The 13,951-nt window shown below is 36.7% G+C and overlaps 2 protein-coding genes across 4 annotated transcripts in view; both read left to right on the plus strand.

Moving 5' to 3' along the window:
* Window positions 1-518: 518 nt before the first annotated feature.
* Window positions 519-8,753, plus strand: LOC111609240. 2 transcript variants are annotated; one of them, XM_023336513.1, is made up of 6 exons: window positions 519-776; window positions 1,340-1,459; window positions 1,545-1,865; window positions 1,952-2,042; window positions 6,957-7,032; window positions 7,317-8,753. In XM_023336513.1, exons 2-6 carry the CDS (start codon window positions 1,384-1,386, stop codon window positions 7,419-7,421), a joined length of 669 nt encoding a protein of 222 aa, XP_023192281.1. In that variant the 5' UTR covers window positions 519-776; window positions 1,340-1,383; the 3' UTR covers window positions 7,422-8,753. The 2 variants fall into 2 exon arrangements, with proteins under 2 accessions (XP_023192281.1, XP_023192282.1); XM_023336514.1 differs by having other exon boundaries at window positions 519-1,459.
* A 4,718-nt stretch (window positions 8,754-13,471) lies between these two features.
* The window catches only part of LOC102216392 (poliovirus receptor homolog), a 53,857-nt gene continuing 53,377 nt past the window's right edge, over window positions 13,472-13,951 (plus strand). For both annotated transcript variants that reach the window (XR_002753039.1, XM_023336631.1), the window contains exon 1: window positions 13,472-13,617. Coding sequence is in view for 1 of the 2 variants with exons in the window: in XM_023336631.1 (XP_023192399.1) it covers window positions 13,560-13,617 (58 nt within the window). In the remaining variant the exon portion in view is untranslated. The remainder of the gene's footprint in view (window positions 13,618-13,951) is intronic.

A 13,951-nucleotide genomic window follows, 5' to 3' on the forward strand; every position in this document is an offset into this window, starting at 1 on the left:
CGTGCAAATTTTTATGGTTTATCATTCTAATAAGTATTACTCTCAATGATAAACTACCTATTCTGCTGAGAAGATTTTTAATCCGAGGTCAGGTCAAAAATGTTTCTTCACATAAGTTGCATAAGTTGATTTGATTTTGTTGAACAGTAACACTGGCTGGTTTACAAGTGTTGAAATCATTTTTAATAGTTATTAAGTTTTGTTGTTTGTCATACAGCAGCTTGTTCTAGTTCCAACTGTGATGGTAGGGTCATGGATAATTATAATTCAACATTTCTGCGATGAGTTCTGGGCCCCACTGCTTACATAAACATGGAGGCACATCAAGCTAATGTGGGAGAGCACGACAAATCACAAATGTCTGAATTGAGCAAACACTTGTTTAGCAGCTTTTCTTGGATCTGCTGTCACTTCTTCCATCACAGTGTGACAAATTGTTATCAAGTACATCTCAGAAAACTAACACTGGCGTCAGAAATATCAGTAAAATAATCATCTGACTTTGTGGTTTTGGTCGCTCTGTGCTTCCTTTTTCCCGTACGAAGAAAACATCAAGTTTAATGCCACATTTATCTGCCATTGCAGTCAGTGTGAGAGCTACAATCATTTTTCGCTACCTGCTCAGGGAGCTGAAGATGAAGTTGCAGTGTTAGCCGAACAGTTACCACAGCAAACTGGGTCAGTCCTGTACGCAAGAGATCTGCATTTCATCCTGAAGAGGAGCGAACCAACCCTTACTTCAAACCAGAAAGATGGCTTGTTAGGTTTACAATAAGGTGAGAAACTCTAATGTATATGTGATTATGTCATGAGGTTTATTAATCCTCTTGAAACACTGTTGAAGTTTACAGTATCTGAAACTAGATTATAGTTTGCTGATTTTGCTAAAGGAACAATCTGAGTGTGTACCTGCTATATAGCGTGAGATGCTGAAGCGATATGACCTCAATTTCTATATCGTGTCTCTGGATCACGAGAGGCTGACAAATTACTGCATTCTCTACCTAAAGGTCCTTTAATAGAAATTAAAAAAAACAACAATAAAGAGACTGTGAGGCAGAAGGGAAGGTGAAACTGAATGGATCAACAAATCCAGTTTGCAAAAGATGGAGGGATAAAGAAACTTTCTGGGTTCTTATAGCACAAATATTAAAGGCAAGAGCTCAGTCAGCATCTAACAAGCACTTTTTAAATTTTCAAACACAGGATTATTGACTTTGATTATTTAACATTGCAACACCTTTTGTCTGATGGTGTTTTCCATTAACTATTTGACACTCTTCCTCAGCTTATTTAAAGACACATTCAACCACTTCCCTTTCTTATCGCTTCCTTTAAGTCTACATTTGTAGCAGATGATAAAGTGACAGTCCTTTCTGTCAAATGGTCACCATGTTCAACCTGAGGCAAGCATCTCTTCTCTTCATTCAGCTGTTAAAAATGCAGAATGTCTTTGAAGGTATTGTACAGATTTCTTCTTGTTTTGCATATTTTCATCCAGATTTGAACTGAGCTTTATTGTAACATTGGTCTGTATATTTCAGTATCAGCGACTCAGTTGGAAGTACATAAGAACATGTCGGTGTCCTGCGGCGACCCGGTCATGTTTATTTGCAACATATCTGACAATGCCACAACTCTAATCGAGTGGAACAATGACCAATTACGTTTTGCATATTCCACCTCATTGAATCAGACGTCCTCAAACTTTTCCTCTGAAAGAGTCGAAATAGACTGTAATATATCTTCCACGCTCAGCATCTTTAAAGCTCGACATAATGATTCTGGACTGTGTACATGCACTGTATCTGATGGAGGAGACATTCAAAACATGACATGCAATTTAAATGTACCTAACAAACAAGGTATGTAGAGATAAAAATAAAAGATTGATTCATTCTGTAGCATTTCTTGTACAGTACAAAACGACTGATCCTCTTCTTTGTTTCAGGTGTTAATTTCTCAAGATACATATTTTTCATTCTATCACCTGCCATTGGATTGTTTATATGTTGCATCACATTAGTCGTTTGCCTCTGCAAGTGAGTAAAACCTTTTAATTTTAGAGTTACAATTATGATGTTTTTTGCTGTTAGATTTAAGAATTGCTTGTAATATTAATGTGACTACTCATGTTCATCTTAATATTGTGTTACACTAAAAACATCAACTTGCTTGAAATGTGTTTAAAAAAGTTTTGTCTTTTTTTTTTTGCTTGGTCCCTGATCTATTGAGTAAGTGTGACTTTTCTGAAGTTTGCGCCAGATGACGTGAGTGTCAGGAGTTTTTGTTTCTTTTTTTCTAAAAACAATCTTTAGATACATTAAATATGCAACTGTGTTTTCACCCCATCTCATAGTTTGGTTGTGTTAAAGATTAGTAGGGATTAGTGTGATGTGAGCCATGTTGGGTTGAATGGGATGCCAGATAAAAAGAGCCCAAACATATAAACCAGGGGTCTCAAACTCCAGGCCTCGAGGGCTGCAGTCCTGCAGTTTTTAGATGTGCCACAGGTACAAAATATTGGAATGAAATGGCTTAATGACCTCCTCCTTGTGTAGATCAGTTCTCCAAAGCCTTGCTAATGACTTAATTATTCTATTCAGGTGTGGTGCAGCAGAAGCACATCTAAAAGTTGCAGGACTGCGGCCCTCGAGGACTGGAGTTTGAGACCCCTGATATAAACTAATACATTTTACCCAAAGTACAGCAGCGTATAATTTCCAGTGCAATATTTCTCTTTAACCTCTTAACACTAAATGAAAAAAACATGAATCATCCACAAGTCTCCTGAACTCAGTGGATGAACCAATGTTGTCTCAAAACACAAATGTTTCAGCAAAGATTTATTTTTAAATTTGATCATTGAGCCTTCTGATACTTACAGCCCATGATGGAAATACATTTTACTGAAAAATACCAAAGATATCACATTGTATTAGATGTCATATAGCATAATACCACCAACAAGATGATTCCCAAAGCGCTAAATGTTGAATAGTTGGTTTCACAGTTTATGATGACACATCTCTAAAGTTCTGCGTCAGATCTTCTCTCAAAGTTTTATCCTCTGTGCAATACCTGGTAAATGTTTTTTGTAACCACTCAAAGTGGTCACTAAAAGCGACATTCACCCATTTGCCCTGCTGTGACTCATTGCTTTATTGTAACCACAGAAGCCATCTTATTACGGTTGAGACTGAACACATGGTGATGACAGACATCAAGATCTCTGTGTTCCTGGTTTACTCTCATGCTTGTGCAGAGACAAAAGCTGCTTGGTGGTCTTTCTTAAATGGTAGATTTTATAAATAGAATAGGTTGCTTCTTTTGTCATGTGCTCTGTATCTGTTGGTATTTAACAAATGTGCCATGTGTTGCACTGTGGACCCAAATGCAGCAGGCAGGAGACATAGTAGGGTGTGGAGGTTTAATGACACGCCAAGGAAACAAACTCACAAATTGTGAAAAGTCCAGGGGAGCACAAAATAATCCAAAAAACAAATCCAAACAGAAGACTCAAGGAGAACATAGGGAACCAGGGAGAAGAAGGCAGAATAAAGCAGTGACTAGAATATCAGGGACGTGACAAGAGAGAGTTGTGACTGAAATAGAGAAGCTTAAATACTAGAAAAGAGAAAGTGGAAACAATGGATCTGGCTGGAAGAGGTAACCGATTGCAGGTGTTAGTAGTTGGAGTAGGAATGCGGCTGAGTGGCAGGGACAAGATGGCACAGGGAAGCTATACAGGGGAACACAAAAGAGTGAGGGAGGAAACACAAGAAAGCTGGAAATAACTCTAACACTAAAGAGACGCTAACACTAAAGACAACATGATAAACTAGAAAGAGACGAAGACATGAGGGGGAAACTGAAAGAACAGAAACAAGGCTGATCTAAAATTAATAAGGACTAAGAAATACAGAGCTAGAGTAACTAGAAGGACTAAGCAAAGAAATAACCTAAGACATATAAGATCAACTGAACCTGGGGTAATGAAATAACTAAGAAATAAACATAACTAGAAAAACTATGAGGGAACGAAATAAGGAAAACAAGAACAAGACAAATCTAACCAAAATGTTACATCAAATAATGAAACTAGAATGACCCTGAAAGGAAAAACTAAAGTGAACTAAAAAATAACTGATAAAGCAGAATCAGTTAACAAAAAACAAAATCCCAACCCAAAACCCGGAGTCTTGACAAAATGTGGTACAGAAAAAACATGAATGTTTGAAAGAGTGGGATATTTGAGTCGTTCTCTGGAATCTAGTTCTGAATCATACAAAAGTAATGTTAATTGTTGTGACTTCTTGTGCAAACTTGCTTTCTTGATTAATGCCAGCCTAATGCTTTTCTTGCCCAGTGTGGGTGTAGTCAGTTTATTTCCTTTAAGGCGGCGTTTCCCAATTCCGGTCCTCAGGCCTTCCTGCTCTGCATGTTTTAGATGTGCCTCTATTCCAGAGCAGCTGATTCAAATGATTGCATGACCATCAAGTGCTGCAGAAACCTGTTGATCACCCATATATTCAATCCAGGTGTGTAGCAGAAGGGAAACACCTAAAACATGCAGGGCAGGGAGGCCTGAGGACCGGAATTGGGAAACACTGCTTTAAGGCACAGGTGTCAAACTCCAGGCCTGGACGGCCACTGCCCTGCAACTTTTAGATGTGTCTCTGCTGCACCACACCTGAATAGAATAATTAGGTCATTAGCAGACCTTTACACCAGAAGAAGGTAATTAAGCCATTTCATTCCAGTGTTTTGTACCTGTGGCACATCTAAAAACTGCAGGATAGTGGCCCTTGAGGACTGGAGTTTGACACCCCTGCTTTAAGGGAACATTTTTCTCTTAATTTTTGTTTTGACGGGCTAATTCTGTACTCTTGCTTCTCATGTCCAGTCATGGCTAAAGTTCTAAAGAACATAACTCAGAATGGTGCTGTTTCTGAAAACAAAAGAGAGGGCTGCATTTTTCATACAAACCTAGACTAGTGTGAACTTTTTAAGGAAACCGAGGCTTGTAGTGGCTTCCTACTAAACAGAATATGCTGCCACAGTTGAGTGAGGCCCTTTTATCTCTGAGAGGTGTGGAAACAGAAAAAATAGTTTCAGAATGCATTTCTCTAAATTTCAGTGCTGCTTATCTTGATCAAATAACTTTCAGGTTTAATTGCTGATTTAAGTGCTGATTATGAAGAGTTTACTCATGCTTGCGTGTCTTGAGCACAAATATGTAAGTCAATGTAGTTCTCAAATGTCAAATTTATTTATATAGCACTTTAAAAACAGGTGTAAAACTGCACAAAGTGCTGTACAAAAACGACAATAAAATAAGTTGATGAAAAGAAAAAGAGAAATAATAAAATAAATATATATATATTGTTAAAATAACAGAAGAGCTAAGGTATCAGGCCTCAATTGAATGCCAAATAATAAAAATTAGTTTTAAGAAGCGATTTAAAATGATCCAGGCTGTGGGCAGATCTAATTTGGAAAGGTAGATTATTCCAGAGAATAACAGCAACAACAGAGAACGCCCGATCTCCTTTTCTCTTGAGTCAAGTCCGAGGGACTTTCAGTAGCAGCTGATTATTTGATCTTAAAGTTCTTGACCCAGAATGAAATTTCAAAAGATCCTGTAGATAAGGAGGAGCTAACCCATTTAAAACTTTATAAGTTGTTAAAAGAATCTTAAAATCTATTCAGTATGAAACCGGCAGCCAGTGAAAGGAGGCCAATAAGGGTCTTATATGGTCACGCTTCCGGGTGCCTGTAAGAAGCCAAGCTGCTGCATTCTGAATCACTTGAGAAGTCAGAATCACACATCATAAAAAACTGACATGACACGTACTTAAGTTTTCTCACCCTGTGCTACGAAGCTTCGAATGATCACAGCTGAGATGTCTCTACAGCTTAATTTGAGGTCACCTGTGATGAATTCAATCAATTGGACAAGATATGGAAAACACACACTGTACTACAGTTGATAGTTCATGTAGGAGAACAAACCAAGCATACAGTCAAAGAAAACATACAAGCAAAAAAAACCCCTACAGAAAAATGAACACAGTGACTTTCATCATCCATTAATGGAAAAAGTTTAGAACCAGCAGGAATCCTCCTAGAGCTGACTGCCCCTCTAAACTGAGTAACTGAGGGAGAAAGGCCTTGGTCAGAGAGATCAAGAACCCTTTGGTCAGTATGTCAGAGCTCTAGTTTTGCACTCTGGATATTGAAGAAACTTCCATTTGAAAATCCTCTCTACATCATTTTACCAGCTGAGAAGGGCTCTCAGACTAATGCTGGGATCTTATGGGACAAACATTGGACCCTGTAGCATTAATGTTATGCATCATGTCTGGAGGAATCCAGGCACTGTTGAACACAAGGCCAAAGCCATTGCTACAGTGAGGCATGGTGGTGGCACCATCATGTTTTTCCATGGCAGGATCTGGGAAACTAATCAGGATAGAGAAAAAGATTAATGCAAAGACAACAGTTCACCTTACGACAAGGATATTACGTATCCAGCCAAGATATTCAAGGCACCAGGGCAACTCTGAATGTCCTTGGGTGACTCAGCTTGTAAAGACTTGAATCGGTATTCAACCTTTGAGCTATGCCTGCCAATTCAGCAGGTCTAGGAATGTCTAAACAGCTGCAGAACAAGATGGTGAGAAAAAGGCAATTAATACTTATGAAAATGTGTTTTCTTAGTTAAATTTTTCATGTATTTGCAAAATAAAAGAACAGCTTAATTTTTGGGTCTCATGTGTCAAGTTCTGAGGGGAAAAAAAGATATTTGAAGCATCTTGAAACAAGACTGTAACGTAACAAAAAAGAAAAATACAAAGTGCTTTGAATACTTCCTAAAATATGGCTAAAAGTAAAGCTATGGAAGTGTAAAGAAATGTGAAGGAATATTATTGTTATCTGGTTTATCCCTGCAGAAAGAGTGGGAGAGGAAGGCAAGACCAAGGCCCAGTCTACAACCAGCACCAGCACTCCCAGTCTCAACCAGAACCGGTCAAAAAATAATAATAATAATAAACAATTTATTTTCACACACCACTGTTAAAACTACCACAAATAATTGTCTTTCATGTAAACATCTGCTATCATCAAACCATTACAGTATTTACTGTTAAAGATCACAGTTTTACTCTGTACTTTCTTCACTATTCCTCATGGTTGAAGTTTGAGTTAGTAAACCTTTTCTATTTGTGTCAATGACCAGATTTTCTGCTTTCTGAATCTTTCTACCCTTTTCTCTACAACCCAATGACTGTGACTATGTCTTTATGCTGCAGATCTACGAGCAAGTCAATCTACCAGCTAATTCAGACTGTTGGAGGAACGCCCAGCAGAGGAGGATGTACATTGAGAAACTGAATTCAATTTATGACCCTCTCTGAGCTGAGATATATTCCAGATCTTTGAAGAAAGAAGGAAGAAAGAAAGAAATGTTCGATGGACATTACCTGTTGTCTTTATAATCAGAAGAAATACAAGAGGACAAGAAGCAGACCTCTCCCAGCAACATGGTTGTCTTCATATTAAATGGTTCAAATCAGAAGGCACAAAAACAGCAACCAAGCATGTTGTTGTTAGCATTTTAATGAGGGTCTGTTGCATTATCAGAGGTACTGCTTCATTAAATTTATACTTCATGGTCGGCAAGTCTGAACAGGTACAACTTGTGTGTGTTTTGATAAGGACATTTTAGATCCTGGTCGGCAAGTCTGAACAGGTACAACTTGTGTGTGTTTTTATAAGGACATTTTAGATCCTTATAAAAGGATTTAAAATTCCTTTTATAAGGAATTTTATTTTTTGTTTTGTTTTTTTTTAATAGGCTATCCTGAGGCATAATAAAGTAATATGCAGGGAATCCATAAACTGCAGAGAATGTTGTTGTTGTTGTGTATTGTGTTTTTATATTGCCTACAATTGAGTGTACTTTCATTGAAATTATGACTTATTTGATAGAATTTTGTTGTTTTCTTTGATTATATATAAATGTATGTAAGGGGCCAGTGTCACATATAAACTCACTGAGCAAAATATCCCTGTCAGGGCAATAAAAAGTGGATAGTCTAATGAAAGAGGACCAAACTAGCTGTTTGTTGTTTAGTAGGTAAATAACTTTTGTATTATGAGATTTTTGGATGTGGTCCATCGATAAAGCAAAAAATAAATAAATAAATAAAAATATTGAGGGGATTTATTAAGATGTCTTGATACAAGCAGTGCATGGCATAAGATTGATTTTTTATGTCTATGTAGAACTTTTTTGCCACATCCACAGTTCTCCTAGTATGTAATAGTACTAGAGTGAGATTGCATCCTAACCCAACAGCAAACTGGACAGCAGTGAGAAACACTTTGTTGCAATAGAGACATTCATCAACTGTAAATCTAATGTTGGCTGAAACCTTTAAATGTGGTTGAGAGAGGAAGACAAGAGAAAAGAGGATGAAAATATGTTTTTTTGTGAAAAAAGGCAGCAAAGGGGCTTAAGTTTGAGATGGGAGTGCAATAGAATACAACTGTTAGAATAATTGTGTATTGTTATCATTCTTACATTAGTAGTTTTACTAGTTTGTTTTTCATTCATAGGTTTAGTATTCACACCCCAGAGAGGAAGATTCTGTTAAACCGTGTGAAAGATAAAACTTGCTTTTTCTGAAGCTGCAGCTGCTTTCTAATCTAGGGATCCTCCTTTAAGAGCCTGCGTGTTAGTTTCAGTGTTCTCTTTCTGCTTTGTTTAGAATAGCCTCCTCCCCTTGACTTATTACCTCCACATTCCATTTTTGCAACAAATGACTTGTTCTGATGCAGAGTCAGAAGGCATGGTAGACTCCTTGGAGAAGTGGTTTGCTATGTTTTCTCCTTTTGCAAAAGACTTAATTGAAAACTAAAATGTTGTCTGTGGTTGTCTTTTTATGAAGGTTTGAGAAATACCTATCAAAAACAAAGACATATTTTCTCGTCATGCTGATATTTCCACTTTCTAAAACATAATTTAAAAATATTTAACTGTACAGGTTCTTCCTTTGCAACACGATTCAAGTCTTAAGTCTTTGCCCAGCCTTCAAGCAGCCAGCATTTTGTAAACTGGTACAGGAAGGCTCTGCACAGATCTGATCTGCAGATGCCAGTGGAACAAAACCAACAGTAGCAAAGACAAATAAAGACAGAGGTGTGTAGCTACGGTGGTACTGTAGTGACACTTCAACTGCTTAAAAGGTAGGAAATGACTTGAAATGTTTGCTGGTTGCTTCAGTTATTGTGTGTGATTGGTGATCTTCAACATCTAGGATGTTATTAAAGTATGCTCGATGTATCAAGACAAGAAGACTTACTGCAGTTAATTGCAAGAAGCATTTATTTTACTTCAGTTCATCAAGCTAGTCTTTTCATCTAAGATGAGATATTTAATCAACTGTTACCTGAAGTCTGTTACCAGGAAATATTTAACACGGGTGATACTTGAAAGCTATTTTTTTTACTACATCTAAACACCTAATTTTTTAACACATTGGTCACAACATTTTAAGTGGGCAAAAAAGTTCCAGGCTTTCTCTGACCTCCTCCTGGTCAGCACGACACAAACACCTCTGATATTTATCCAGCTGTTCAACATATATTGTCTTTGCAGCTACAAGAAAGAATTGTGGGTTTGTGATGCATGTTTTTATCTGAATCAAGCTGTAATGTTTTCACACGTTTCTTTCTTTTTTTGTTCAAACCACTGAACACTGCTATGTTTTGATGTCAAATGTAGAGTCAGTCATGTGCCCTTGTTACATATCGAACATTGATGATGCAATGGACCAAAGGCAGATCTTATTTGACATAATCTACCTCACTTGCAAACTGACTAAGTACCAATCATCTCATATGTCAGATAACAAGTAACCAAGTGCAGCCACATTCTTCAACAAATTTCAAGACGTACTTACCTCGCTGCAGCGTCATCTTAGGCTCAATTTGATTTTAAACCAATGAAGATATTGTGTGAAAAGGCACACAGAAATAGGTGGTGGGATAGGTCAATATCCTCAACTGAGATTATAACTGTTTTAACTTTACCAAAATATATTTCTATCACAATGCCAAAGATTTTTTATTTTAAGGTAAAAAGTTTCTCTAGGCGGAGAAATTGGTTTTTCAAATGAAGATTCATGTTTGTCTGACTTTCTCATATAAGCAAAATCAATTTTGTTTATGTTATTATACAGTAATAAAAAAAGGACAATGATCAAAGATAAAATTAGGGCTAAAATGAAAACATAAGCACTATAAATAAAACTGTTTTGCCTTACACAGACATGTAATCTGAGGAAATTAGGATGACTGATTACAATGAGATTGATGCAGCAGAATATCAGACCCGTATTAAAAATCACGTGAAAGTGGAAGTGCACTCTCATCACGTGTTTCTGACAGTTTCCGACACTGCCACTTCAGAAGGAGCCAGAAGGAAATTACCTTTTCGGCCAGCAGAGGGAGCTTGTATACGGCGCATATAACAACAGTGAGTACAACCCTCACAATTTTGAAAATATTTTACTACATTTTTTTATGGGAAAATAATGATGATATGATACTTTGACATTATGTAATTTGGTGTGTCAGACATTTAGTATTTCGTGCACATAATTGCAGCAGTTTCTCATTTCTTCAAAAAAACAACCGGAAAATAGAATAATGTGGGACTTTATTAACATTACACTTTCTCAGATCACTATTAAAATTTTCTTGATTGCTTTCATGCAGCTTTTTTCAAAACCGTCCACACAAAGGCCGATTCACAAGCAGCACCAAAAAACAATTAAAATGTGAAACAAAAGCGTATACCTCCAAATAACAACTTGCAACCAAGTGTATGAACTCTTCTGATCAATCATTATCAGCAGATGTCATTGCAGCAAATGAGTCAAAGAGCAGATCTTGAACTGATGCCTATTTGGAAAATCCCATCTCTTTCGAGTTCCTTTTCAAATATGGCTTATCCTCTAAAAATATTAGAAAAAGGTGTCTCCTCCAGATTACTTCATAAGACATTTTGACTTTCTGATTTTGTATTTATTTCAAAAACAATTGCTATTTTTCTCGCCTTCTTCTGGGCAGTTGTTCTACTTATAAAATAATCAAACATTATATCCCCCTTATTATGCTTATTTCAAACAATCATTGAGGGTACAAAAACAAAACCTGTCTTTGCCTTTCTTGAAAAGAGTCTCAGTTGCAGCACATCTGAAAATTGAATGGATGTTACACACACTTCAGGGTTAGAAACTGGTAGTGAACATCTCTTTTTTTTGTCAAGACGACACTTATTGATAGTAAAATCATAGATCAATTAGTGAAGATATTTATGCTTGATTTTATGTATGTAAATTCCAATGGTTGTGCCATAGCAGCATGAATATGTGCTGCACTAACTGTGGTATTTTCAGTTAAACAAGTTTTTATACTGTTTATTTTTAAGCATTTTCCTGAAGGCAAATGTGCAAAAGCCAGTATTGTTTAAGTTATTACTCAACTATTTTGTAAGTGCACAATGTGTCTGACACAGCTTTCACAGTCACATGAGACTTTGTGCCCCTCATTCTTCCTCTGACTACGAAAGATGTGGCCTTTAACACAGATTTCTACATTTGTTTCCCGCAAATACCCTTACAGACCTAATGTAGGACTCTTGAGAATGTTCTTGCCTGTCATCTTTGCCTAAGTGTTGGATGATAAGGAAAAATGACTACTAATGAATACGTCTGTGTTGCAATGAATTTCAGTACCTCTGAAACTTTTGCTATTTCCGCATGAGGGTGGAGCCAGTGTCATATCAATATGGGGTTGAAGTCACAGGCATAACACGTTTGTTGAGATAAAGATAATTCGTGGGCATAAGTCGTTTAGATACCATGTTGTGTAGACAGAGTTAGGGGTTTGTACAACGTTGACAAAATGCTGCACTGGCTTGCGCAAATGTGTGTGGTGTAGTGTAGACGCAAACTATTTACTACATTGAAGTCAAAGGATACCGCATGCGTAGTTGGTTTGCCATAAATGCTAAATTACTATCTACAGTCATATAATTTTCTAAACAAAGGATGGTCAGCTTTAGCATAGGCCACTACAGATATGAATTCACGTTGTTGTTTTTTTTGTTTGTTTTATTTTTTCATTTTCTTAATACATTTCATCATAACTTTTATTAAAGATGTGAATAGGTTCATAAAAAATTTGCTAAATTTTTATGATGTAAAGCACTTCAACATGCCTGAAATCTGCTTTTTTAAAATTATTTTTACAGGGGAAACGACAAATAGGAATACATGGAGCTGGATTATAATATGTTTAGTAAGACAAAACACTGTGTTAGTTGTTCTGAAGAGTTTTTACTTTAAAGACATTTGTTAAACAGCTGTGATGTTACAATACAAAGAGTTGGATGTTGTCTATATTTGTTAAATTTGAGAAATAAATAAAAAAAAAATCTCATTATTAAAAAACAATACACACAAAAGTACCAAAAATTGGTACCGTTGAGTACCAATGCTGATTTCCAGGTAATAGATATTGTTACATAATTGATTCAAGTGTGAAATGCACTCATCCCTGCTCCTTTTGTTCCTCCCTTTAGCAGAAGCATTTGTGGAAAATGTGACAGAGCTTCTCTTAGGCAGTGTGGGTTACTCTGGTGGACCTTCACCAGATCTGATCCATCAAATTTCTGCTTTACATCTGTTATTTTTGAACTTCAGCAAGAAAATGAGTACTGTATATTCATAAAAATGGTGTTATTAGTATTTCAGGATGAATCGTTTTCAGAGAGGACAAATAGACTTCTTGTGTCCAGACTGAGGACTGAAGACTCTGGTCTATCTTATTTATTTAAAGGATATTCTTGATAATGTAACAATAAAAATTATATTTCCTGATAAGCAGATGTGTCAAGTTTGATTTTGAGTGTAATTTAGGTTCTGATTTAGCTGTTAGCTGTTTTTTTATATTCGTCCCTACTCATAAAGTATAAATGTTGTACATACGTTTGTAACTAGTAGATGTAAATAAATTTCGAGACACTGTAAATAAGACCAATTAAAAGCTATTCCGTCATTGTTTGGTTCAGTGTTTTTCTAATTTGTTTTTTATGAAAATGAAAATATCTCTCATTGTAAGTTTTAAGTCCTGAGTTTTTCAGCACTTGATCAAAACAGCAAAATAGATTCATTCAGTTTACAGCTTCATCTTTTTCCAGATAGCCTGATGTTAATCTTATAGTGCTCAGTGAAGATCTAACAGTTATTTAGAACATGTACTCATCTATTTCTAATACATGAGCTACAAGATTTTTACCATCCTTGGACCAAGATCGGGAGTAAGACAGCCCACCTTCATATAAGGGACACTTTAACCCATAAAATAGTAAATAAAGTCGGTGGAATAGCCACGCCCCCTCCGTCTTCCCATCAGTGGTGCACACTCAAACAGCTAATGCCTGGACGATTTTCACCTCTTCTTCGTTGCCATATGGTGTCTTAATGTCCTACACGCTTCTTTTGTTGACGTTTGCGCTCGTCTGTAGCAGAGATGCGCTGGGTATGTACGCTTTTAAAACCACGTCTTTATGTTTTCTGGAAAGAACGGTGAGAATTGTGTTTTGGTTTTGTCGATGCTGCCATAGCAGTAGGTGCACTGTAGTGGAATTAATTAAAGACGACGCTACGCGTTTTTATCACGTACGTGATGTTGATGTCGCTCTCATTTGTGGATGCAGTATGTCTCGATGTTTGCCCTCTGTTCTCACGGAGAGAAGCAATTTAACACGTTCGCTTTATTTATCATAATGCAATTTACCACGTCTCTGTTTCGAGAGAAACATTCTGCACGGAGCATGCGATGCTAGATTGAACATTGCGTCTTACTACATTTT

This window comes from Xiphophorus maculatus, chromosome 7, assembly GCF_002775205.1.
Source record: "Xiphophorus maculatus strain JP 163 A chromosome 7, X_maculatus-5.0-male, whole genome shotgun sequence".
Classification (NCBI taxonomy): Eukaryota; Metazoa; Chordata; class Actinopteri; order Cyprinodontiformes; family Poeciliidae; genus Xiphophorus; species Xiphophorus maculatus.

What these genes read in the sequence shown, in the direction of transcription:
- LOC111609240 (XM_023336514.1), top strand. Translation starts at nt 1,384, where the DNA reads ATGGTCACCATGTTCAACCTGAGGCAAGCATCTCTTCTCTTCATTCAG. An exon ending in AAATGTACCTAACAAACAAG is followed by an intron (nt 1,866 to 1,951) that starts GTATGTAGAGAT and finishes TCTTTGTTTCAG; the next exon opens with GTGTTAATTTCTCAAGATAC. An exon ending in TTAGTCGTTTGCCTCTGCAA is followed by an intron (nt 2,043 to 6,956) that starts GTGAGTAAAACC and finishes TTATCCCTGCAG; the next exon opens with AAAGAGTGGGAGAGGAAGGC.